Raw genomic sequence first — 27957 nt, 5'->3', positions numbered from 1 at the left:
TTATTTTTATTTATTTTAATTCCATTTATATCCCGCCCTTCTCCGAAGACTCAGGGCGGCTTACAAACTTAGCAGTAGCCTTCATTCTATGTATATGCCTGCTTATTAAGGCTTTCACACAACCCCCAAGCAGCATTATTACAAAGTCAGCTTAATTGCCCCCAACAATCTGGGTCCTCATTTTACCTACCTTGGAAGGCTGAGTCAACCTTGAGCCTGGTGGGATGCGAACCTGCACTAATTGCAGGCAGCTGGTGTTACTTAAGGAGGCATTAGCCCACTGCTCCACCAAGGCTCTGTTGAGATTCTGATAAGATTCTGTTCATACAATCTCTTCTGAGACCCAAGTTCTTTGGCCAGCACTGCAGCTGTTTCCAGTGAAGTGTGATTAGAGAGAATCACAGCTGGAAAGAGATTACATATCCTTAGAACCACAAAGTTGTCTTCAATGAAAGCTAAATATGTTAGGAATGTATCCTGTTTCAGATACCAAAATCCTACATATATTAATACTAAACAAAAAGAGATTGGCTCATTTTTAGCACTCCACACACTTGGCTGAAAGGAATACTCTGAAATCCAGAAAAGGTTATTTCAGGTTTACAAACTAACTTTTACCCAGCTGCAACCATTATTATGTGATTGTCAGTACCATTTATTACAAAAACATCTTTCACATTATAAGGGGTGGAAGAGATCAGGTTTAGAAGACAGAAAGGTCTCATCAGGTCTTTTGTGACTTTTTCTATACCAGTTTTCTGCAATCTAGCACCCATGAGATAGGTTAGGCCTGTAACACCTTCAGTTTTTTAGATTTGGCTGCACAGCTGGCAGATGCTATCTCAACCTAATTGGAAGATGCCTACAGTGGTTAGGTTAGGTACTTTCTTCCCACCTATACTTTCAATTACCTTTCAAAGCAGTAGAAATAAAACCACAGGTGCTAAATATTCCACAGTTGTTATCCTTCTCCAAGCACCGTCATCTGAGTGCATACTACTACTTCAGGGATGAGATCACCTCAATATCAGTGAAGAGGAAGGGCGCATCTTCCTAAATAATTCTGGTTTTTAAAAAGTGGATTTTGTGTTCTAAAGGAAAGCCCAACAGGAATGGACATTGGTGTTTTCCAATAGGAGAGAGGCTCAAGAAGATGTGTGGAGTGGTCTAATGTTTTCCCATCTCAATGAAAACCAGGCTGCCCTGCCTAACACTCAGAGGAAGGGGAGATCTTCAGCGCACCACTTGCTGTTCCTCCTGGTGCTTCTATCAATTGATGTAGTGGTGGCCATTGATCCAACAGGGACCAGTGCTTCCAAGGAGCCCCAAGCTGGTTGTGACTGTGCCACTGTGCCAATGCAGTTTGTACAGCTGTGAATGCCCAGCCAATGGCTCAGTTGTTTGAGGTCCTGCAGCTAACAAAACAGAAGTAGTCTCTGTCTATCTTTGAGTCTTTCCTAGCAATCTGTCTGGTGGTCTGAGCTGGGACTGTCCAAGATGCTTGACGGTACAGGATGAGGCTGCTGCTTGTAGTGAAACATGCTGGAAATATAGAAAGCCTGCAAAGGAAAAGATGAGAAAAATGGCATAAGAGAGCCAACCACTTTAGAACAGTAACTACTAAAAAGGTCAGCACAGTTAAGAGACAACATCCAAATCCACTATTATTGCACTGAGTCTACAGTTTAAATCTTTGGCCAAAATGGTCCCTTCCAACATTCTGGTACGGCTACTAAGTATTCCCAGTTTCTGATTTACTGGCTAGGCTATTAATATCAGAAATAGAAGACACTGATCAAAATGTTATGAATTTCAAATTTCCATAAATTTGCTTTCAGTTTGTGTCTTCCTAAAAACATTCACAATTTTCTGAATTTCAGTAATCTCAGCCTTGTGATCCCTTTGCTGTGCTGGAGGCAGATGGGAGGGGCTGGAATCACACAACCAGGGTAGGAAATGGAATGAGTTCCTCCAGGCTGTCTACAGACAATACTTACAAGGGTGTGTGTTTCCTGGCAGTTGTGCTAAGCCCTGTGACTTTGCTCACTTCCCAAACCAGTTCCTTCTAACTCAGCTAGCCATCGTCAATTTCCTCCACAACATAGCAACAGAATCCTTATGGATTTTAAAGAGCAGGAAAAGATTAATGAAAAGGGGCGAGTGAAAGAATTAAAGAACCTATCGTAGAAAGAACAGTGAAGGTATTGGGGGGGATATGTGAGCTGGAGGGAAAAACAGATAAAGAGGGAGGGAGCATTTTATGAAGTGATACATGTCTGATATAGGTTAAATATTCAGTCCCCTCTTTCACGATGTTTAGAGCAGACTTCATGCAGATTATATTCAAATAATGTTATGGGTACTACAAATAGGACAGGCAGAAGAACCTTATTTTTCCTTATAAAGGTAAAGTTTCCCTCGCACATGCGTGCTAGTCATTTCCAACTCTATGGGCCGGTGCTCATCTCCGTTTCAAAGCCGAAGAGCCAGCGCTTGTCCGAGGACGTCTCCATGGTCATGTGGCCGGCATGACTAGATGCCAAAGGCGCACGGAACGCTGTTACCTTCCCACCACAGTGGTCCCTATTTTTCTACTTGCATTTTTATGTGGTTTCGAACTGCTAGGTTGGCAGAAGCTGGGACGAGTAACAGGCGCTCACTCTGTTACGCGGCACTCGGGATTCGACCTGCCAAACTGCCGACCTTCTGATCGACAAGCTCAGCATCCTAACCCACTGAGCCACCGCGTATTTTTCCTTAGCTAAAGATTCACTGCCACAATGTCTACTAGCATTAACAGCTCGAAAAGTGAGAGAAGACGATTAGCAGACCAATTAATAGCAATTTTCTATAATAGCCAAATGAAACCTGGACACAAAAAATCTGCTGGTGGGCAAATGGGAACATAGGTCAGTGGCCTTTGAGCCGAGCTTGTGAGTGTCTGGGAACATCAGATCCATGTCTGACCTTTGAAACAGGATACAACACCGGATGAGCTGTAATACATAGTTGCGCAATCAGCATGTAATTATGTATTTAGTATGTAAAAGTATTTATTAGCTGGTCCAAAATAAGGACTAACTCTTGCACAACCCTGCAAACCAGAAGCATGTCTGTGGGCTTTCCTATGAGAGCAGAACTAACACATAAACAGCAATTGGTTGAAGAATCAGTTCAACTGCAAATTAGGAGTTATCATATCTGGGCTGTAAACATCCAGCAACTATTAAGATGGGAAGACAATCTTAGAATTCTCTGAAAATCTTAGCTGCATCCAGATATTGTGGTCATCCAGATATTGTTAGTCCAAACACAATAGCCTTACTTGAAACAATTTCAAGCTTGCTTGATCAAATACACTTGTGCAGGTAAGAGCACAAGCAATGCCCTGTTGGATTGGCCAGCAGCCTTTACCCACAGCAGCCAAGATGCCCAGGACTCTTCCAGCAGAATGCCTTCAGAGGCAACCCCACAGCTTTGTAGCCTAATAGCCATTGATCCCCATTTACTGATCCAATCCTTTTTTGAAGCTAGCCAAACTGGTAGTCAGCACCACATCTTGTGCTAGTGAATGTTGTTGTTAGTTGCAAAGTCGTGTCCGACCCATCGCGACCCTATGGACAATGTTCCTCCAGGCCTTCCTGTCCTCTACCATCTTCTGGAGTCCATTTAAGCTCACGCCTACTGCTTCAGTGACTCCATCCAGCCACCTCATTCTCTGTCGTCCCCTTCTTCTATTGCCCTCAATCTTTCCCAGCATTAGGCTCTTCTCCAGTGAGTCCTTCCTTCTCATTAGATGGCCAAAGTATTTGAGTTTTAGCTTCAGGATCTGGCCTTTTAAAGAGCAGTCAGGGTTGATCTCCTCTAGGACTGACCGGTTTGATCGCCTTGCAGTCCAAGGGACTCACAGGAGTCTTCTCCAGCACCATAGTTCAAAGGCTTCAATTCTTTGGCGCTCAGCCTTTCTTATGGTCCAGCTTTCACTGCCATACATTGCAACTGGGAAGACCATAGCCTTGACTATACGCACTTTTGTTGACAGGGTGATGTCTCTGCTTTTTAGTGTGCTGTCTAGATTTGCCATGGCTTTCCTCCCCAGGAGCAAGCGTCTTTTAATTTCTTGGCTACAGTCCCCATCTGCAGTGATCTGCTAGTGAATACCAAAGTTTAAATACATGTAATGTAATCCCCCTGCCTTTGTCTGCCCCAAATCTTGCAGCATTCAGTTTAATTAGATAACCTCGGGTTCCAGTATGGGGAAATGTCTTCTTTTTCCAAACCATGCATAATCTTTTAAACCTCCTAGTCTCTTCCTTTTTAGATTAAAAAACCACAAATACTGCAGCCTTAGCTCATAGGGAAACTGCTCCACTCCCTTGATCATTTTAGTTGCCCTCCTCTGAACTTTCTAGATATTCTAGATGTGGTTGCACCATTTATTTATATAAGGGCATTAATATATTAGATCACCATTTTCAATATTGTTTTTTATTATCACCATCATGCTGTTCTCCTTTATTTTACAGTGGATGTACAGTACACCCCTGACTACAGGTAAGTTTTTCTTATCTGCCTTTCCTCCACCAATTGCATCCCTCCAAAAACACTGTAAAATGAATCAGGATGGAAAAAACCCATTGGCCCCAATATCTTCATAGACAAATAGAGAGTTAATCCTGGGTTTCTGATCTTAGTCCAATAACCTGTATCACTTGGATTCTCTAAAAAAAAAGATCATGCAAAATAAAAAGGAAAGTATAACACATTAACTTGCACAATCTGCACAGATTCACTTTATTTTTGATTACATAGTATAGAACATTATAGGATTTAGTATAGAATTAAAATAAATAAAGTCAGTCTCTGCATATAAGAACATATAAGAACATCTGTCCACTTTCACATCCGCTGGGCTACATCTTCCATTGTACCCAACCCATCATTGCTGGTTTCTTCTCCTGACCCACCCTGCTCTTTTTTTTAGCTTCCAAAGGGAAGCCCTTATCTCTTGCTTTATTTTGGCAATACCTCAGTTGAAGTTAAGGGAAGTTGTTCTTAAGCATCATCGCCACACAGGCTCCCTACTGCCCAATACGGCTAACTTGGTCACCTCTTCTTTTCCAGTGGCACAGTCAACAATATTTAGTCAAATAGGAATGACCAATTTTCACCATCCTCACAGTTGCTGCAAAAGTGGCCGGAAGACTGTCAATCCCTGCCTGTGGGAATGTTAATACACCATTCCTATATAAGTCCCTTTTGGGGTGGGGGACTACTCTACAACTTTGTTTCAGCAGCCAGATCAGAGGGCTAACCCTCAGTTTGGGTGTCATAGGATCTAAAGATGCTTAAAAAGTAAACCTCTTAAATCCAATGCTAATTAGACTTAACTGTTTGCACGACATGCTTCCCTGTAGCCCCCACCTCCATTAAATGTGTTGGGCAAACAAGGCCAGAGTTTATGTTAAGGGAGGAATAGGTAAACTGGGCGGAGTCTGACGTAGAGGAATTGGACGGTCTTGAGCATGTTATCTGGACTGAGTTCGATCCTGTTTCCCCTGATGATGTAGACAGGATCATGAGGAAGCTGAGCTCCACCACTTGTTTGCTGGATCCGTGACCCTCCTGGCTGGTTTATGCGGCTCGGGAGGGGACACGAGACTGGTTCCAGGCAGTAATAACTGCTTCTTTGAAGGAGGGTGTCTTCCCCGCCGCCTTGAAGGAAGCGGTGGAGAGACCACTCCTCAAAAAGCCTGCCCTGGACCCAGCTGTTTTAAATAACTATCGTCCAGTCTCCAACCTTCGCTTTTTGGCGAAGGTTGTTGAGAGCGTGGTGGCACATCAGCTTCCTCTGTTCCTGGAGGAAACGGATTATCTGGACCTGTACCAATCAGGTTTCAGGCCCAGGCACAGCACGGAGACGGCACTGGTCGCACTGGTGAATGATCTCTGGCGGGCTCGGGACAGGGGTTGCTCCTCTGTCCTAGTCCTATTAGATCTCTCAGCGGCTTTCGATACCATCAACCATGGTATCCTACTGCGACGTCTCAGGGGGCTGGGAGTGGGAGGCACCATTTTACGGTGGTTCTCCTATCTCCTGGGCCGCTCGCAGTCGGTGTTGACGGGAGGGCAGAGATCCACCCCAAGGCCTCTCGCTTGTGGAGTCCCTCAGGGATCGGTTCTCTCGCCCCTCCTGTTCAACATCTATATGAAACCGCTGGGCGAAGTCATTCGTGGTTTCGGGGTGGGGTATCATCAATACACCAACTTTTTTTCTCCACCCCGAACCAACCCAGCGATGCCCTCATCGTGATGTCCCGTTGCCTGGAGGCGGTCCAGGTCTGGATGGGGAGAAACAGGCTTCGTCTCAATCCTGCCAAGACCGAGTGGCTTTGCGTACTGGCATCTCGGGCTAACCAAACTATTCCACCTTTAATGATGGGGGGTGAGGTGTTACCCCCCGTTGATAAGGCTCGCAACTTAGGCATTCTCCTGGACTCACGGCTCAATTTTGAAGATCATATACGAACCGTGACCAGGGGAGCTTTTGCTCAGGTTCGCCTGGTCCGCCAGTTGCGACCCTACCTGGACCGAGATGCCCTACGCACAGTCACTCATGCACTCGTGACCTCCCGTTTAGACTATTGCAATGCTCTCTACATGGGGCTGCCCTTGAGGACCATTCGGAGACTACAACTGGTGCAGAATGCGGCCGCGCGAGTTGTGATGGGGGTTTCCCGATACTCTCATGTAACACCTCTACTCCGTGAGCTGCACTGGCTTCCAGTTGCCCTCCGGGTGAGATTCAAAGTGCTGGTGATGACCTATAAAGCCCTAAATGGCTTGGGTCCGGGATATTTGAGGGAACACCTGCTGCCAGCATCAAGTTCCCTTCGTCCAGTGCGCTCGCAAAGGGAGGGTCTTCTCAGGGTGCCGCTGGTAAAAGATTGCCGGCGGATAACACCCAGGGAGAGGGCCTTTTCTGTGGGTGCGCCTGCCCTTTGGAACCAGCTGCCCATGGAGCTCAGGACTGCCCCTGACCTACACTCATTCCGCCGGGACCTGAAGACCTGGCTCTTTGAGCTCTCTGACCCAGGCTGAGAATTTTAACTGGGGTTTTATTTTCAGGGATAATTTAATCTTTTAATTCTCTTTTAACTTTGTACTTATATTGATATGATTTTAAAATGCCCTGTAAACCGCCCTGAGTCCTTCGGGAAAGGGCGGTATATAAATCTAATAAATCTAATCTAATCTAATCTAATCTAAACCAGCCTTTCAGAGTTGGATTTTTCTCCACCATACAAATGAAATTCAACTCCCCAAAGACTCATGCTGGATGGTGAATTCTGAGAAGTATAAGAGGAAAAAGTACTAATAAACAGGACTTTCAAGATAACACTTTAATTCATTTTAGATCTTTCTCCTCATGAATGACAGAAAGAACATAGAACAGGGTTGGAAGGGGCCCTGGAGGCCTTCTAGTCCAACTCTCTACTTCAGCAGGAGACTCTATACCAGAGGTTGCCAACCTTTCTAGATTGGCGGCCCAGAGTGAAAGGAAGGTGCAGGCATGGGGCCCCCTGTGCATGAGTGATGCAAACAGGGGCGGTGTGTGTGCATGATGCTGGGAGCGGGCCTATTGCCCACGCAATGCTCGGGGTGGGCCTAGTGCCCATGTGACACTGGAGGTGGGGGCTAGCACCTGTGCAATGCTGGAGGCAGGTCTAGCACCCGCACAATGTTCGGGGTAGGGCTAATGCCCACATGAAGCACCCACGTGACGCTGGGAGAAGTGCTAGCACGAGTAGGGGTAGTACGCGCACTGGCCAACTGTTCACGCAGCCCGGTGGCTAAGAAGCCTTGGCCCAGTTATGGGCCGTGGCCCACAGGTTGGGGATCCCTGCTCTATACCATTACAAATGGTTGTCCAACATCTTGAAAACCTCCAATGGAGGAACACTTACAACCTCTGGAAGCAAGCCATTGTTCCACTGAGTGATTCCTTTCACTGTCAGGAAATTTCTCCTTAGTTTTAGGATGGATCTCTCTTCCACCTATTACTTCTAATCCTTATTTTATTAGACCACTAGACATACTTAGTTCCTGCAACTGTTCATCATACAGTTTAGCCTCTAGACCCCTTATCATCTTTGTTCTTCTTCTTTGCACTCTTTCTACAGTCTCAATTTATTTTTATATCATGGTGACAACACAGTATTCCAAGGGTGGTCTTACTATTGCAGTATAAAGCAGTCCTTTGCGTGATCTTGAAACTATCCCTCTGTTGATACAGTCTATGACTGCATTGGCTTTTTTGGTAGCTGCAGCTTACTGCTGGCTCATACTTAAGTGGTTACCCACTAGGACACCTAGGTCCCACTCACAGTCACTACTGTTGAATCAGGTACCACCTATTCTATACATGTGCATTTAGTTTTTCCTTCTTAAATGTAAGGCCTTACTTTTCTCACCATTGAATTGCACTTTGTTGGATAGGGCCCAAAATTCAAGTCTGTCAAGTCTGTCTTTCTGTGTCTGGAATTTATCTTCCAAAGTTGTCTGCAAATTATATGAAATCCCCTTCTTTCATCTCATCTAAATCATTTATGAAGATGTTGAAGAGAACTGGACCTACGACAGACGTTTGAGGTACCCCATTGCATGCTTCCTTCCATTTAGATGTAATACTATTGAAGACTACATGTTGAGTGTGATTAGTAAACCATTTGCAAGTCCATCTGGTGGCGATGGTGTCTATCCCACATTTTTCTACCTTACTAAGGAGTAGATTGTGGTCTATTTTTCCAAATGTCTTATTGAAGTCTAAGTAAACTGTTTTCACATTATTTCCCTGATCCATTAATTCAGTCACTTTATCAAAGAAGGCAATACGTTTTGCCTGGTATAATCTGTATTTAACATACTCCTAATGGCTTCTAGTAATAGATTTGCTCTTTTCTAGATGCTTGCAAATCTGCTGCTTGATTATCTTTTCCAGGATTTCCCCAGGTATAAAAGTCAGGTATTGATCTCCTTCTCATTCTCTGAAAGGCAGCCAGAGGGGCAAAAGAGGCCCAGACTGACTGACAAACACAGGTTGTAACTTACCACCCAACAGGCTACAAGTGCTCCTTGCAACAGTCCCACAATCACGTCAGATGGATGGTGCTGATAGTCTGAGATGCGAGTCAGCCCCGTGTATATGGCTAGCATCAATAACACAAATTGGACCAGTGGGCGTAGCAATCGAGCGCCTCGCCAGGTGAATCGGGCCTGCAGGTAGAACTGGGGAGCAAGCAATGAAAACCGAATATTTAGGAAACAGAAGCCCCACATAATTCCCCCCCCACACCGCAATCTGTTTAAATCTGCACTCTGGCAGAAGCAATGACAATGATCCAGGAATCTCAGAGCAACACTCCAGAGAAATTGGAAAATTAAAGGAAGGGGCTGGCTAGATTCAGCATGGAAATGCAAATAAATGGAGCTTTTTTGCTTAGCATAATAGATTAACCAATTGATGCCTTATACTGGTAATTAGAAATCTTTCAGATTCTATTATGAAAAAGGAAAGTAAGGATGAGAGCAACAACTTTAACCCTTTTCACCGTCTATATTTTCCAGCTGTAAAAACAATTAATGGCAACATTTTTAAAAACAAAGTTAAGACAATTTATGCAGAACTGAAAATTTTCCAGATTTCATATTGCCTTGAAAATTAGTTGTTCATAACTGCCTTCTACACATGGAGAGCAACACAAATGTGAGGGGAACAGTGGGAGAGTAGTAGACCCTTCTCCTCACCTGCCCTCTTTCCTACATAAGTGTGCTACGTTTTGTAGACCCCCGGCATAGGATGACAACAGTGACAGTGGCAGATTTCAGAAAACAGTGCGCTGGACCTATTGGGAAGAACCTTTTCCAACAGCAGAGACGGGGTATTCCAAATGAGCACCTCTTTGCCACCCACTCCGGATGAAGGGCTTAGAGTTTCTTTCTGAGTCCGTTTCTTTGGGAGGAGATAGCCCCTTCCTCAGTTTTAGAAAAAGGTCTCAGGCTTGTGGCCTGGTCCATTTCCTCTGCTATTTCCACAAACAACTCACTAGTCAACTTCAAACTGAATTCGCTAAAATTGGCTGGGTTGTATAGTACTGCTATTTTATTTCATATTATGTTTAACCATTTATGTTGCAAATTCATACTATAAATCAGACAGTCTTGCTGTTTTCCTCCATAATGGAAGTGGCAATTTGGGAGGGGTATTAAGTTCTGCATAACTAGCTTTCCATCCAAATGAATATTAAATATTAATATTAAATCGGTGGAAGTTTGTGGATAGATCTGCCTCAAGACCAGAGCTCAGTGGTGGTAATCTAGAACAGGGGTCCCCAATCTTTCCAGCTCTGCAAACCAGCAGCAGTGGCGGCAGAGGGAGAGGAGATGGTTTTGCACGCACAACTGCTGCTTACACAAAAGGAGCTTTGCATGCTCACTCGCAGCTTGTGCGGCTTGGTTCCCAATGGGCTGTGGACTGGTACCGGTCCGTAGACTGGGGGTTGGGGATCCCTGATCTAGAAAACACATCTCCAAGCTCTTCAAACTTATGCTGGAAATGTAATCAATAATAAGAACATTTTATCATGCTTGGTGAATGGATAAAAAAAGTCAGGAAATTTTGGACTCAATTAGATATAACAATACAGAAGATTTTAAAGACTCATATGCAATTAAAGCCAGAGTTTGTATTTTGGGATAGAATGATAAGCAGCTAGGAAAAAAATATGGAACCTTGTTTTTTTTATATGATGACTGAAGCAAGATTATTATATGTATAAAGGAGGAAAGATGCGATTTTACCAACAGTGAAGGAATGGATGGTGAAGATGATGGAATTTATTGAGATGGCCAAACTGACTGCTTTAAATTTAAATGTCTAAATATAATGATGATTCAAAACCTTTTATTTGTGGGAAATAGAAAAAAATGATGTTATATGGTATTGAGTACTAGAATAAAAATAATATAGAAATTGTAAACAATGCGATAAACACAAAGTAAGAGGTTATTTTGTATTTATTCTTATAACTGTTGTAAAAGAAAATCAGGTCACTTCTTTATAATTCTTTTTTCTTTTCCTTTGATTACTGCACCTTTGTTTCTGCTCCTTTCTTCTTTCATTTCTCCTTCATTTTAAATATTAGTTCTTGTTAATTTTTATTCTGTATTAATTTTTTGAATAAAATGTATGTAAAAAAGCAGAGAATACCTATCTCCCTTCTCTGGAAGAGGAATGAAAATATGCTTTCAATGTATTTAGCCAGTGAAAATTCAGAAGCTAAAATCAGAATCTGAAGCAAGAAGAGAGCAGACAAAATACATTTCAGGATGCCTGCTAACTCAGTACCAAACATTTTTTCCTACTAGTCTGTAAAAGTTTCTGCTATCTAGGATTGTGTTGCTATGAAGGCTGCCATTCACAAAGGCAAAAACAAAACGAACTCTGAGGAGCTTACTCCTTAAGGCAAACTCTTCAGACGATACATCTTCCAATTGTATTTCCCACACCAGTATAAAGCTTGAGGGTGTTTGCTTTAATGAATAATTTTTAAGAGAGCACCTTGTACCAGTGTCACAAGGCTGTTCCTCCACTGGGTTATGTTTAAGCAGCTACCACAGTGGGCTGCTGCCTGCATGAGTCTGTCTCCTTTTCCCTGTGGTTCATGTAGTGTGATGATCTAGCCTCTTCCCAAACTTCACTTCTGTAAACCTGAAGAGAGGAACTTACCACTAAGTACATCATGGTATACATGGCAAAGGAGGCATGCCCAGAGTAAAAGGATTTTCTGGAAGAGAAAATAAGATATTTCTCTGGAGAGGACATGATATGTACTGCTTAGTTTGGTATACTGACTCCAACCACAAAATCTGTGCAATTTGATCACTGCACAACCTTAATCTGACTACAGTAAACCACCTTCTTCTGATGCCCTTTTCATGATATGATGGCTATCCTGAAAAGCTCCAATCCCACCAATATTAATCATAAGTACCCCAGAACTCAATGCAATTAAAATGCATTATTTTAGGACAAGGGTGTCAAATTGGTGGTCCACAGGCCACATGCATCATGCACAGGCCATACCCACCCCGGCTCCGCAAAGGCCAAAAACGTCACAATACATCACAATACATTATGTGACACCCGTGTTTTAGAGAGACCTACATGCTCATAATTTTCATTCGGTTGAAAATTTGGACACAGATTAATTTGAGTACACAGAGACAAGATTAATTTGATTACACAACGAAGGCTTCAGAAAGTTCTCTTGGCTGCCAGTTAGTGGGCATCCAGATTTCTGTAGCCCAGATAAGATAGCTTTATTTAACAGTTCCTGGAAACAAACAGAGAAAGGGGGAAATATGAGAAAGAGACTCAGTAACTCCATCTTAATTAGGCTAGGTTTAAGTTGATCTGGAGAAGTGCTTTGACAGGCTTCTGAGACTCTTGGTACATTACCCCTCTAGCAATAAAGGTTTTTCCAGAAATCCAAGAGATTCTTGAGTTTGCCAGCTTTGCAAGGCTTGATAAGCAGTGAAGGCTGAAGTCAGTTTTGACTGTAGCTTTTGGATCAAGTTAACAATAAAACTGCAATATGATAAATGCATTGTTCTCTAACAGAAGCCTCACTTGATCCATTTTATTTATCAGTCCTCCCTGTTTTTTAAAAGTGTTCTGTCTCCTCCACTTCCATCATGATTAAGCCCACAGTAAATTTATTCAAATCAGAGAAAGCCAGATAGGGATAGAACAGAGAAGTTGGAAAGAGGTAAACTGCAGGTAGAAGATAGATTCTGCACATGTTTCTTTTGCTTCTAAAATGAAATCTGATCCCATTCTTCCTTTGAGGCTGGGATAATGACAGACTGAACGGCACAGACCTCTAGTTCTGACTGGATTAATTGCTCATCATTGTTCCAACTTATACCTCCTCAGTCCAGACATCCTCAGAACTTACACGAAACACATCTGTTGCAGAGTGTTTCAGCAGGAAGAACCAGAAGAGATTAATGGAAATGGCAGAGGAGAAGGCTGAACATCACATCAGGAGAAACATATAATGGTAAAACAAAGAAAAGAGATTTCCTACTCTCCAAAGATAATCTAAGCCTTGGATGGCATAAGAATTGCCTTCTACCTTGTTGGCTGGAACTTGCAGGACTGAGTATGGCAGAATGGGAAATCCAAGGTTTTTCCTTCCTGTTCTATTGGATTTTTGTCTCTTGCAAGGGATATACTACTCACATCCTTCTCCACGGGCATGGACAAACATTTTGCCACTTCTTGAAACTGTCCATCTAATTCAGTAGTCTGAGTGAACAAAACTTGCCATTTGGGGCAAGAAAGTGGCTGTCTCTCTTTATTACATCAAAATCATTTTCTTTCTTGGATTTAGAGATGTACCCTAATATATTGGCTTCACTTTCTCATTTTTGAGATTTCAGGTTCTTCTCTCTCTCTTATGGTCTGTCCTCCAAAGGACATTTCATGATAAAAACTAGTGGGGCCCTCCATACCAACTTGAGAGATGAACGAGCAGCCTGAGTAGCAGCAGCAGCAGCAAGTACGTTGATTTCAGGTTGATACCCGGCACTGATGCCTGTAGACAGACAACTTCTTGATATCACTTTGGAGGCTGGAGCCTGTTTGTTCTCCATCACAGTCCAGATCAAGCATCGGCACAATTTTGTGACTGAGTCATGCTTTTTTAAAGCTTTTGAGGCTGCAGTTGCACACATTAATAGATTTTTTTGTTGTTTCTGTTTGGGAACTTTTTGGTGGCTCCAGGGCCTACTAAAAGCTACTTGGGACCTGCAGGTTGCTCTCACTTTACACACCTTTGAGCTAGACTTACACAATTCTTATCTTTTCTGGCTAGTGTGACACACTGCCTGGGTTGGAAACTAACTTAGCTGGAGGCCATCAGATCAAGGAAGGTTGCTGCATCAGAAGGAAAAGGGAAAAGGGAGATTCAGTCCATGAATCTTTTTCACAAGCATGCAGCTTGGCTATGATGCCTGTGAAATAACAGGAATAAAAAATACACACAATCCATCACTTTTTCTGTGAATCGTTGTCCATACGCCATTGGGGGGGGGAAGCTGGGCATGGAGAGATTGTCACAATACATACCTGGCCTCCTTTTCCTTAGAGCGGCTACCAGTGCAAATATAGTCCTCCAGGTATCCAGCAGAGCAGACAATGTGAGTGAAATTAGGTTGACAGACAGCCAGAAAATGTGGACGGAGGCGACCTACAGCAACCTTTGCCATGTTAGTGAGCGACTGACCCACACAGCAGCCAAAAAGGAAGGCCCCGATTTCTTTATAGAGGGCAGTCACATAAGGATTGGAGATTGTAGAGCGTGATCTGTGAGGCAGATAATGCACATGGAAGATTTCGCCTATAGTGATCTGCAAGAAAGAACAGAGAAGTTGTTCTACAAGCAATTCTAAAATTTGGAAGTAGACACAGGAGAATAAATGTTTCTTAGGTAATGGGATATGGGATATGCACTGAGAAAGAGAAAAGAGGGATCCATCTTTAATGAAAAAACTACAGAGCATTGATATAAGAGAACATAGAATAATAGTGTCAGAAGGGGCCTTGGAGGTCTTTTAGTCCAACCTATACCCTATACCATTCCAGACATATGGCTATCCAATCTCTTCCTGAAAACCTGGAGGTTTTCAAGAGGGATACAGAGGCCATTATGCTTAACAGGGGAACCTGGTGAAGGAAATGTATCTAATTACACAGTTAATTCTTTGAGCATTTGGCTATGGGAATTCCACAGTCAGGAGCTGTAGAAAATGACCTAGCATTCTTCCCCCTTCCCTCCCTCCTGACTTACTGCTAGGAAGGAGATCAGGGTGCCTGTTGAAATGAGCACTGTGTCGGTGATGGTCTCAGTATGCTGCAGTGGGTAGCTGATGCTACTGTCATTGCAGAAGAAGCCACGACGCACTGGAGAAACGAGGCCAAATTCACAGATGAAGAATGGGATGGACGCTACAGAAACAGGACAATTCTTTTATTTTTTTTCCTTTCTTATTATTTTAACTTTAAATTTGCTTTATCTTTTATCAGCATATAAATATACTCACACAATACAGGGTAACAATTCAGTGGAGATCTTAATATTAAGTAATTAGCTTAAGACTGAAACCATTATCATCTATCTGATCACTTGATATGAGTTGCAGCAGTTCTTTTTAGTGTTATATTTACATTTGGATGGAAAAAACCAAATTTTATACTTATAATATTGACATCCTAAATGATAATTAACGTTGATATATTTTTCCCTTTCCTTTCTCTATATGCCAGCTAAATAATGCAATGTTAATAATCCCTAATCATATCATATAAACATCACAATGCAATGTATAGAAAAATATAAACAATGCTGCAGATATAGAATACCAATCTAGTTAAAATCATCAGTGCTAGTAAGGTGTGGGGTTTGCTCTCAATTTAAATTCTAGCGCTCTCAGTGTGGGTGGGAATTGTCCCGGAGGTCCTTTGGTCAGGCCATTTATTGTTAAGTTACTAGAACTGATGATGTTACCTGGTTTAGTAATGAAACATCTGCAAGAAAACCACCAAGCTCAGAGAGTACCAAGGACCCCACACCAAGGGAAAAAGAAAAAAAACACACCGGTATTTTCCCAGCTTGGTGCCTTCCGGAAGTATAAATGTTAGCTGTCATGTATTGAGGGCAATTCTAGTTCTTATGTTTTATTAAAGTATACTTTCTTATGATCAGAATAAGACATTGATTCATATAAATACAAAATTAGCCTAATTCTCGGGGGCCTGGCTGATCCCCGGTAAGCAGACAGATATAGTCCCTGTCTAGGCTAAATTCATCCTCTAGAAAGGAACAGCCAGCATGTATTGCTTGCTTTGAGAAATGCAAAATGCTGCACTGGGGTGGAATAGGGTTGGGGAGGGGGACACACAGCGAGAGAGTGTCTACATAGATATGAAATACATCCGACAACATTCTTGTATCTCACAGGACCTTCCTCCAAGTATGCAGCACCTGTAACTGACATTTCGCTAATAAATAATACATGTAAGAATTTCAGAACACAGAACAGAGCTTGGCAGTGTGGGACAAGGAGGTCTTCTAGTCCAACACCCTGCTCAGCAGGATTTTCCTTTGGAACTTTAAAGTAAGTCTCTCTCTATATGCTATATGGTGGTTTACTCATTTCTGACCTATTCCTTCTGTTGAGACACATCTACTACCTAAACCTGCATTAGGTTTGAGGACAAGCACTTCTGCAACTTAAGTTCTCCTCTCTCCCTGAATGCAGCTGCAAAACAGTTACAGTTTTGATTTACTACTTAAGATGTCATCTGATACTAATCTGAGACAAGCCTCAATGCATACATTTTACCATGGTTTATTTCAACAACGACGGCTTAAGACCAACAATAGTTTATCTGGGATGAGGTGACAAGGCTGACTGTAGTTTAAGAAAAGCAAAACTTATGAATTCTTCGCTGAGCTTCATTGGAAAAAAGGGAGCAATAAGCCTGTGGTTCACCATCATAAAATGCAATTAAGTAATTAAATGTATACAAGGTAGGCTATTATTATTAGACTGAGGGAATGAAATGAAGTTGCGGTTTGCTGAACCACAGTGACTGGATTTACATGGCATGTAAGTCCAAATCAAACCAACCCCACTGTAGTTGTATTTCTTCTCTAGGTCTCATATGTTTTTCCTCACTTGTAGCTAACTAAACAAGGTGGTGAATGCATCTCTGCCTCATTCAGCCAAAATAATCTTTTTGCTTTCAAGCTTAATGCTGAAGAAAAATAAAGTGAGTTTGAGGAATGGCTTACATTTGTGAGAAAAAGTAGCTCTAATTGATGCCCACTGATTACGTTCAGGTTAGCTAGGTCAGATATAAGCCTAACATGCTGCAATTTGTTTTCTCCTTGGTTAGCTTTCTATTAGCACTGAATCCTGATCATGATTCAAGGGATTGTATGTACAAACCAAGAAAATGGGCTTATTTAGCAATCTAGTTAAGTGTAGTGTCTGAGTGGAGACATAATGTTACCAAAAGCTTCCCCACAATTCCAAACCACATTAAAAAAAGGAACAAATGAGTGGTTGGATGCTTTGAAAAGCAAAATTAGGTAGGTGGGAAGCTAACCCAAATCATGGGGAAAGAAATATGAATGATGACAGAAGCAAAATTTGCTGCTGAAAGGATGATGGTTTTATAATGTGATTGAGGGAGTCTCTATCCTAGTTCACACCTTGTGCTAAGCTATTTTTTTAAAATCATGATTTGTTGAATAAGGCTTGCTCAACATGCTATGCCTAAATAACCCTCATAAGATGTGAAACTAACCAGTGTTTTTGTTTTATAATTAATTGGCTGTCTCGGGCATTACTACACTTATATGAGAAGAGGCTTTTTTATGCTCTTGAACACACCCTTCTCATAAAGCAGACCAGTGCTTCTCAACCTTGGTGAATTGGAAGATATGTGTACTTCAATTCCCAGAATTCCACATATCTTCCAATTTGCCAAGGTTGAGAAATGCTGTCATAGAGCATAGACTTTACCACGCAAGGCTCCTCTTCCATCAACAGCTACCTTGAGAATGATCTTATGGCATTCTTGACAGGGGGACTTGGCTGAAGAGAAACGGGGAAGGACAGTGCCATTTTGGATCTGCATGCTACTCTCGCTAGGGTAGCTTCCTTCCCCCCCCATTTTCAAAATAACCTTTTGCTTTTGTTTAATTATATAGTTTTTAAAAACTGTTTTCAAAGTTAACGTATCAGAAAGCACACCTAAGCAGCGATTTGGTGAAATAATAGCTTCTTTCTTGCATTTTTCTCAGCTTTTGCTTGGTTCTCCCCTCCCCAGCCCATGGAAAATAGAGCGAATGGCAATTGCTTTCCTGGGAAGCTGGGAGGGCAGAGCAACAGGGAAACTGTCTGGGGGGCAGAGAGTGTACATAGCAGCCAATAGTCCAGACTGAATTCCTGGCAAGTTGCTGCTGAAGTGTCCCAACCTGCATAGAATTTCTTTAAACTGGTTTATAGTTCAGCTGGCATCAGCATGGGAGAACAGTAGTGCAGAACTGCCTCTAGACTTGAACTTGGGAAACAGTTCCCCAAATTTATGGTTTTACCACAATATTTACTACCGGTAGATGCACTTTTAGCAAGTCATTGGCTGAGATGACACAATGCACACACTAAGCCACAATTGGGGTTACTGAATCAACTACAGGTAGTCCTTGACTTACAAATGTTTATTTAGTGACTGTACAAAGTTACTAACGGCACAGAAACAAGTGACTTATGACTGTTTTTTTCACACAACCGTTGCAGCATCCCCATGGTCGCATGATCAAAGTTCAGATGCTTGGAAACTGGTTCAGATTTATGACGGTTGCAGTGTCCCGGGGGATCATGTGATCCCCTTTTACGACCTTCTGACAAGCAAAGTCAATGGGGAAGCCAGATTCAATTAACAACTGTGTTACTAAACAACTGCAATGATTCATTTAACAACTGTGGCCAGAAAGATTGTAAAATAGGGCAAAATTCACTTCAATGTTTCATTTAGCAACTCTCGGCCGCGCGAGTTGTCTTGGGAGTTTCCCGGTACTCCCATGTTACACCTTTGCTCCGCGAACTACATTGGTTACCAGTTGTCTTCCGGGTGAGATTCAAGGTTTTGGTTATGATCTTCAAGTCCTTACATGGCATGGGTCCGGGGTACCTCGAGGACCACCTGCTGCCGGCATCAACTCCCCTCCGCCCTGTGCGTGCCCACAGAGAGGGCCTCCTCAGGGTGCCTCCGGTCAGGGAATGTCGACTGGTGGCCCCCAGGGGGAGGGCCTTCTCTGTGGGTGCTCCGGCGCTATGGAACCAACTGCCGGTTGAGCTCCGGATGGCACCGGACCTTCGCTCCTTCCGGCGCGGTCTGAAGACCCACTTATTTGAACTAGCTGGTCTGGCCTGATGGGGAACGTTAGGGTTTTTAATGGGTCTTTTATTGTTATTGTATTTTTTTTAAACCAGGCGCTTGTTTAATTCCTTTTTAATTTTTGTATTGTTATTTATATATGCCCTGTTTACCGCCCTGAGTCCTTCGGGAGAAGGGCAGTATACAAATTTAATAAAAGTAAGTAAAGTACCGTAAAAAAAAAAATTTGGACTCAACTGTGGTCATAATTTGAGGACTACCTGTACTAAGACTAGATTCATTTAGTGTCCCAGGGAAAAACAACCGTTTACAAACCACAAGGTTTGCTTCACCCAATGCTCAAAAGCAAAGTCAAATCAAATGCATCGTGACATGACTGAACTGTGTTTCTCTACCTAACAGAACCTGGAGCCTCCTAGGAGCAAGAATAGGATTCAGGTAGGCTAAACAAATGAGGTTTGTGCAGGAATAGAAATACCTTTTGCAACCCAACTAGGGACAAGCTGCAGACAGCTGGGACAAAACAGTCATCAGGGCAGAGAATGCCACAGGGTGACAATCAGGGTTTCTCTGTCAAGCGTCTAAGCCTTGAAGGGACAGCTGAGCCGGGCATAGGAATCTATGCACACCCCTCACCCCCCAAGTAACCTCCCTTTTTCTCGAATTTTGCCAACTGGATCCTCTGGGAATTCAACTTTGTTGTCTTTCTTGGGAGTAGCAAATAGCAGAAGGAGACAACAGTACTAGAATATGATGAAAGGGAACCAAACAAAAAACTCAAAAGACCAGAACCAGAGACCTAGAATTAGATACTAGAAAAAGAAAGGTGAGGCCTGCTCCCCCTTGAGAGCTCCTGAACATATTCCTTCATTAAAATGCAAATGAATCTACCCCTCCCCCCCAGCTGCTGATTGGGGTGGGATAGCTAGCAGTGGGGTTTTAGGGATGACATGTTGATTATCTGGGGCGTGGCTAGTAACAACCCCTGATCCTTTGAGGCCATACACAAGCCTGCCTCACACGTTTCAGTTATGCCAATACCTGTCTTTTCAATCTTTTGATTTTATTTGATGAGTATTGCTAAGAAGCTACATATTCCTTTTGCATTATCCAAATTTTCCTCCTACCCCCTTTCTTAATTTTCTGAAGGTCTTGCTTGCTAGCTCACAAAATAAACTTTCCAGGTTCCCACAATAGTCATCTCTTGCAATCATCTCCCTCCCCCACCCACAGCTCCCCTTATATGGTGCCCCAGCCCTGCCATGCATGTAGATCTTCCTTGGCACTTGGAGGGAGCTATTAATATCCACTTCTTTTGGCGCCGAGGTATTCCCATTGCCTCCCTTGGCCAACTGCCCAGGTGCAGCCCTAACAAACAGTGAGACTGGCCGAGCGGTTCCACCAGGTTGATGATCCCCATCTGAAGAACTGATTGGATTCACACAATCCAATCACAATCGCACAACATGTTCCATTTTCTGCATAAAACAAAGCAGATGGGGGACCTGGTTTGCTTGTGTTTTTTTGTTTGTGTGTATCACTCTCTTCTAATAGACTCACTAGAAATGCAAAACAAGAGCAGCTAAAAAGTGGGGAAACAAAGTAAGCCAAACAACCCATGATTGTTGTGCTTCTTTGCAAGACAGATTCCTCAACAAACCATGATAGAAACAATCTGCAGCTTAGCACAATGCATGCATCCAGCCTTCAACTACAAAGCAATTATCTCCTACAGTTCAACTGCTCAACAAAAGGGGCCTGCTCTGAGCTCTGAATGACACTCCTTTGACATTGTATTTGGCAGGGTGTTACTCCTGGTCTCTGAAAACAGGCAGCAGCCTGTCCGCCCGCCTCCCACAGCAACACCCAGGAGAGCAAGACTCAGCCTGTGATGTCTTCCCTCTTCAGGGAAGGAGGAGAAGGTTCATGAAGAACTAAAAGTAGGAAAGCAGTAGAGGGGAGGCTGGAGGAAGCCCACAAAACTGGATTGGGATCAGCTGCAGAAACAGAAGCAGGCTCTTGTTCCAGCTGAGGATAAAACCAGGATCTTTCTTCTCTGGGAACAGGTTTTGCCTACCTACAACTTGAACTCCGCTTGTCCCAAGTCAACCTGAGCTTTGCTAGCTGCAAGTACTTCTGGGTCAGCACATGAGGGACAATCCAATTCTTATCTGAGATACTTTCTGGATGCCTCTTCCTGCCTAGCAGCCCACCCACCACCACTGAACAAACCTTGTTACGGTATCACTGCCAGTCTGCCAAATTGCCTGCAACTTGAACTCTAGCTCCTTCCAGATCTCTGTCAAACTCTGCAGATGAACAAGTGGCCTAAACAAGTCAGCTCCTTACTAGCCATCCATATCAATCCATCCTGACAACCTTGGTGCAAATCTCCTTCTTAGGGTCTGGTCAAATTTTCCAACAACCTGGCTTCTAGCATCTACCTAATGCTGGCCTAAAATTGTCTAGAGTCATAAGATGACTATTGATACAACATGATGGATGATGAAAAGATCCCCAATTTCCCAGTGTTCCAGAGTTATAGGAAAGATCATCCAAACTTCCAAACCGATCTGCTTTCCAGACAAAGCTTAATTTTGCCTTTCACCCAGATCTGTCCCAAAGTCATTAACTTATCTGCCTCTGACTATAGATACACTTGCCTGGGAATAATAGACATTTATAAAATTATGAAGAAACTGGATGGAAAATTTCTAATATCCTTTTCAAAGTATTAAAATTCAAGAACCAATGAAATGTATGAAAAAGATTCAGGACTAGCTTCTACAAATAACATATCATATGGTGCACATTATTATTATTATGCAGAATTCTTGTTTTATTATTTGATAATGGACACGCAGACAGAACAACTATCCATCACAGAGGTCAGCAGCAATAACTTAAAACGAATCTTACTCATTCAAAGTGTTCCTTGATATTTCAGATCCTGGAGGGCAGCAGCTGTCTTGTGACTTTTCTAAAGCGGCCATTGCTGAACAATTTCCAATTTTTTAAAATAAATGTTTGCACATGCTACTGGTAATAGTTTGACAGTATACTGTACCACACGGGAGAACTATTTCTGAATGAAATCTAAAACCAGTGTGCCTATTTCCATCTGACATATGGTAGTCAGTGTATCATCGTCTATCTCTGTGATGTTTATGAAGTTTCCACTCCTAATTCCTACACAAAGGAGAACCAGCATGGTGAATACCTTTGGTCGCAAAAGCAGGCTTTATACTGGGGACAAGGGGTTCTTAAGGAAGCATTGACACTTACTTAAGCCTATTTTCTACAGTGATGAAAGATATTTTGGTGTCTGAGATGGAAAGTGTAGATCCCATCTCCTACAACTTATGAACACATATAGGGTTCTAGGAAATTTGTCTGCAAAGTCTAATTCAAAGTTGTTCCAAAGATAATAGCTACTCTGCCTAGGGACAAATCAGATTTCCCCACCCATCAAGCTGTGATTAAATATACCTAGAATCAGTTAATCTTACTTTATTTCCTTTCTGCATTCTCTTCTAAGCTGCTTGTCTGACATTTGTTGTGTATCTATTAAAAGGGTATTTTCCTAATGAATCTAATTAGGCTGCAATCCAATATTGTTGGAATGCTTCCAGAATTCCCAGATGGAATTCCTAATTATTAAACTACATTGAAAAATAAAGCTAGGTAATATGCAGTTCTCTCATTCAGACCCCTGATCTTGTTTACAGCTAATTCTGTGGGAGAAGAAAATGGGTATTTTCCTAGCATCCATTCCCCCCCCCCCCCCCCGCTTCACATGTAAAGATAGTGTCACATTTCAAATGCGGTCACATACTTTATAGCTTGTTCTGCCCCAGTTGTGAACTGAAGTGATACCTTTGATCTCTCAAATCTACAACTAGCCACTAAAAATTCATATCTGCCAGGAACTCATTAGGTGACCTCAGGTGATTTCTTCTCTTAGCCTTATCTGCATGATGGGGATAACAAGATTGTTCTAAGAATTACAAGATAAAAGATCTGAAGGTCTTTGAATACTTCAAAGCAACCTCACAACCTGATGTCTCCCTAATGGCTTGGAACACCCACTCCCTTAAAGTATGGTTAGGATGGGTAGGCGTGCTGGTTGGGGAACACTGGAGTTGTCCTTATCTGGACAAAGTTCTATACTTGCTTGTGATTATTATTAAAAACAGGCTCCCTTGAAGAGGTTAAAGTCCCCCAAGACAGGATTCCTTCAAGCCAGTGAGTGAAAACTGATATCTCTACAATGTCAGCAAACAGTGAAAATAATTCTTTCCCTTTGCTCCAGTCTGTCTTTCTTGTCTTTCCCCTTTGCTTTCTCAGGCTCCATGTCAACTTGGAACACAACAGACCATCCAGTCTGGGCTAGGTTTTCATATCAGAACTTTTTACCTAAAAAAATTAAATAAAAGTGAAATACGGCTTCTCTGGAGACCAACCAGGTCACCTTTTAAGTCCTTTAGGAATTCCCCCCCCCCCCAAAAAAAACTATAGTAACAGCAGGGCACACACACAAATGACTGCTCAGAGCTATCATCCCCATTAGCACTGTGGCTGGCCTCAGCTTTTGTGTTTTGAAACACAGCACTTTAGCCTTCAAAAATGTACAACATAGCTTGGAAAGAAAGAAAAAAGTGGCTTATTGAAATGCAAAAATGGAATATCCCCCTGGAATGAGGAGATAAGAATTTAAATAAGGTCTCCTGCCTTAGGCGGAGGATTGGACTAGAAGACCTCCAAGGTCCCTTCCAACCCTAGGAGTCCCTGTTTCTATTTCTATAATTCCTCCCCAGCTAGACCTTGTGCCATTCTGATGAATGCTCTTTCTGATGGTCTTACATCTGTCTCCAAGCACCAAACACTTCTCTGTGTACTGAGCACACTCTTGTCTTTCTCACTGGCTGAAACCCTGCCAGACGGTGGCTGAAAAGGGAAGAAGCCAAAATTTTCTGATGGACTGGATTTAAACTGAGCCTTCCCTCATCAGCTCTGTCTGAAAGTTCCCTTATTATTCTGGATCATCTAGCATAAAATTGAGGCTGTTTGTGAGCACAAAACCTGGTACAAGAGCCTTGGTGGAGCAGTGGGCTGATGCCTCTTTAAGTAACACCAGCTGCCTGCAATTAGTGCAGGTTCGCCTCCCACCAGGCTCAAGGTTGACTCAGCCTTCCATCCTTCCGAGGTAGGTAAAATGAGGACCCAGATTGTTGGGGGCAATAAGCTGACTTTGTAATAATGCCGCTTGAAAGCCCTAATAAGCAGGCATATACATAGAATAAAGGCTATTGCTAAGCACATTGATTTGTGCTTTAGATTGTAAGCTGCCCTGAGTCTTCGAAGAAGGGCGGGATATAAATGGGATTATATATATATATATATATATATATATATATATATATATATATATATATATATATATATATATATATATATATATATATATATATATATATATATATATATATATATATATATATATATATATATATATATATATATATATATCATTTAACTTCCTAGAAAATGCCACATACATTTTAAAAAGCAGCCCCTAGGGTTGGAGACAATATTAAGCTTTGCATATGCATGGGTAGAGCCTTAGGAAATGTCAGAAGGCAGAAATATGACTGAACTGAGTTCACTGGAGTAACTTGGTCTCCTGCAACTCCCTTTTTTAAAGTCTATGAAGATTCTCAGTCATCCTGGTGCTTTTTCAAAAGCCAACTGGAGGTTTTTTTTTCTTGAAGACATTTAGTTTTTTATCCAAGAAGCTTCTTCAGTTCTGAAGATGCTTCTTGGATGAGAAGCGAAACATCTTCAAGAAAAAAGAATCAATGTCCATTTCCCTTTTTTAGGACCCTGTCTCCTGCAATAATGGCTCCAGAACATTTCATCCAACCCAGATCCTAGGCTTAATTCTGATGGGATTCAGAGAAGGCAAAGACTTGGTGCAAATAGCCCATTGTCTTGTCCCAAACATCTCCAAGTATCCCATCATATATTATAACCAAGATTTATTTCTACAGGGCAGAATCAGATGTTACCAAAAGGGGCCCAACCCTCATTTGTTATTAATATCTGTGTGAATTTGAGGATAGTTGCAGGGAGTGACCTATGGAAAAGGGTTTCAAACTTCTTTCCTAGGTATTTCACCCCCCCCACCCCCCACCCCCCACAGCTAGGCTTAAGTATGAGAAGAGTCCAGCAGAAGGTGGGGGGAAATCAGTGGGTATAGCGAAGAATTAAAATTCTGCTTGCTGTGATTGCTCATTCTTCTCAAGAATTTGTTCTCGTCTCCCTACAATTATTAACCAATAAGAAGATCATTAACCAGGAAGCACAAATGTGCAGAAACGTTCTGACTTCCAAACAGCTACCTCCCCTTGAATAAAGGCGAAGGAACCTGTACCGGCGGGTCCTTAGTACTCCTAAAAGTGCCATACTTACCAATGGCTATACAACTGGCTTTCCTGGCAGATCTTGTCAACCTTCAAGGAGCCATTCTATAGGCTCTTTCTGTGTTAGTGAGAAAGCAACTACTTATTGGATACTTATCTCATTGGAATGGAGAGTAGGCAAAGTGGCATCCATTACAATCTCTCCTGATACTGCCACATGGCACCCACTCACTGTTGCTGCTTTCCCAACAGCAACCTCTATAGCAGAGCACTTGCAGAGCAAGAAAGTGGAAGTGAACCTGATAACTCAGTGTCATAAACTTAACACCCTATCAGAAAGCTATTTCAGAAGACTTAACTTTGGCCAAGAGCTGTTTGCTCCATCCCAGCCATGGACCACTATGATTCATGGTGACATAATTTCCACAGCAGCTGCTAGGGACTAAATTAAAGTCCTCTGTGGAGGATTAAATGAATATCTCAGCAGCGGTTTCAGCTGCATATTCCAACTTTGTTGTACCGATGTAGACATAACAGCTGGGCATGCCCAGTTGGAGCACCCAGTACTGGTTACTCTGATTCTTCCATATGATAACAAGTTTGGTACTGCATTACCAGATCCTCAATTATCCAAAACCAATATAAAATGGGCTGCCCCATAAATTAGGCATGTACAAATGACCAGAGATGAAAACAGAAATGATTCAACTTTTGTTTTCTAGATTTTCAGATAAAGACTAATTCAACTACAAGAATCCTTCAACACTCCATTACCCACTGGATATGTTGGACTGCAATCTTCATCATTTCTACACCTGCACAGGATGGTGGGAATTCTAGACGATATGGTTTTACTCAATGAACGATATCAGAGTGCGGGAAGCTGGAGGTTCCTAGTTCCCCTTGGTTCAGACAAGAAACATGATATATGCAAGAATACCCAGTTATATGGGTAAGGAGGTAGCAGTACAAAATAAGCTGGTCCATCACCTCTATTGCAAAAAAGTTGATTATTTAATTCCTTCTCATTTCTCAGTGGCAAAACATCTCTTGATAAACTACTATGTAGAAATTGCAGAGCCCCCATCCTTCACTCACCCACAAGTAAACAAACAATATCGAAGGCCACCAAGGTCTTCCTCAGCAATGTTTGTGGAGGAGCAAAGGCAGTGGGCTGGATTCTTGAGCTCCGCACGGTCACCCGGACCTCTCTGTGTTCACTCTGCCACTGTAAAGGCTGCAGGGCCTGACTCTGGAGTTCAGAGTGATTGTTTTGCATGATCTGTTCAGGTCAGTTTGCTTTCTGCAGGATCAAGTTGGATCCAACGTCTTAGCGCCTGCAAGGAAAACAGAATCCAGAGCTTTGGTTCCAGGTGGGGAGAGACGATTAACTAGGATCCAGGCAGTAGCTCTTGGCAGCAAAATAAGGAAAGCGACGTCGGGCTCGGCAAAGAAGGCAAACCTGGCTTCCGACGGTCCTCGGGCGATTCTGCCCGACCTTCCAAGGGGCCTGGAGGCGGCGAGGTGGACAGGGCGGGGGTGAGGTTAAACTACAACCGGTAACTTTTCTCTGCCAGTTATTAGCCCAGCGCGCCCCGTCGCGAAGGAGACGCTTTGCAAGGCTCTTTTTACGTTCGCCCCCCTGCGCCACGAGGTGGCAGATCCGGAGGAACCCAGCTGAGCGAACTTTGTGGAGGGAACGGGGCAGCTTGGGCGGCGGCAGCTGCTTCGGGGCAGAGACCCACCTGGCGAACGTCGCTTTCTCCTTCGCGCGTCCGGGTGGGCGACTGCAGAGCTCTGAGGGGAAGGAGGAGGGACTCGGTTCTTTCCCGGCGGGGCTGAATCTCGGCTCAAGCTCAAGTCGGTTTCGGCTGGCCTTTCCTCGGCTTCTTTCCTTTCCTGACGCGCCCGCTCTACCCTCCCTTCTGCTCGGCTGAGTTGCCGGAGAGTCCGAGCGGGAAAGGAAGTCGCCAGGCGGCCGCGATCCAATTCGCGTCATAGACCCATCGAATTGGATCGCACGTGCACTTGCGCGTAAGCCCCTCGGCTTACTTCCGAGCCGGTCTGCCGCTGAACTCTTGGGAAGCTGCAGAAAGCAACAGGGAGGGGCGAAGGGCGAGAGCTCGGGGCGGCGCGCCGTGGGTCCCCGAGCCAACCCTCTGCCCCTCGTCGCTGTGGGCCATCGTCGGAAGAGTTCCGTGCCCAGAGCCGCCGAAAGCTTCCCGGGATGGGAGAAACCGCATCGGCCGGCAGCTTCTGGCGGCAGACGCGCTCCCCACGCCTAGCTCCGAGGGCGGGCCTTGTCAGGAGGCAAGGTCAGGTGGAAGTTCTGGAAGAATAGTCCCAATGTTCACCGACGTTACTCAACGCCTTCTTCCCCCTTCTCAAAACCCCATATCCTTGCTCCTCCACTTGGCCTGCGTGGGAGCCAAGCGCACAGCTTGCGTTCGGCTATCTGCTCCACCTGAGCAAAGGTCAGGTGTATCCAATCAAATTATC

At 43.2% G+C, this 27957-nt stretch overlaps 1 protein-coding gene across 2 annotated transcripts; it reads right to left on the bottom strand.

Annotated features, from left to right (window-relative positions):
* Window positions 1-330: 330 nt before the first annotated feature.
* Window positions 331-27578, bottom strand: LOC308662538 (phospholipid phosphatase 3-like). Of its 2 annotated transcripts, XM_081318463.1 has the most exons (7): window positions 27204-27578; window positions 26557-26795; window positions 14916-15073; window positions 14195-14475; window positions 11789-11846; window positions 9112-9288; window positions 331-1559 (listed from the first exon to the last, which is right to left on the bottom strand). In XM_081318463.1, the coding sequence occupies exons 2-7, from the start codon at window positions 26735-26737 to the stop codon at window positions 1458-1460; spliced, it is 957 nt and encodes a 318-aa protein (XP_081174589.1). In that variant the 5' UTR covers window positions 26738-26795; window positions 27204-27578; the 3' UTR covers window positions 331-1457. The 2 variants fall into 2 exon arrangements, with proteins under 2 accessions (XP_081174589.1, XP_081174590.1); XM_081318464.1 differs by lacking the exon at window positions 27204-27578 and having other exon boundaries at window positions 26557-26833.
* Between the last annotated feature and the right edge of the window lie 379 nt (window positions 27579-27957).

This window comes from Vipera berus, assembly GCF_964194415.1.
Source record: "Vipera berus genome assembly, chromosome: 2".
NCBI classification, from domain to species: domain Eukaryota; kingdom Metazoa; phylum Chordata; class Lepidosauria; order Squamata; family Viperidae; genus Vipera; species Vipera berus.
The sequence above is the reverse complement of the archived record's forward strand: the minus strand, read 5'-3'. Positions and strand labels throughout refer to the sequence as shown.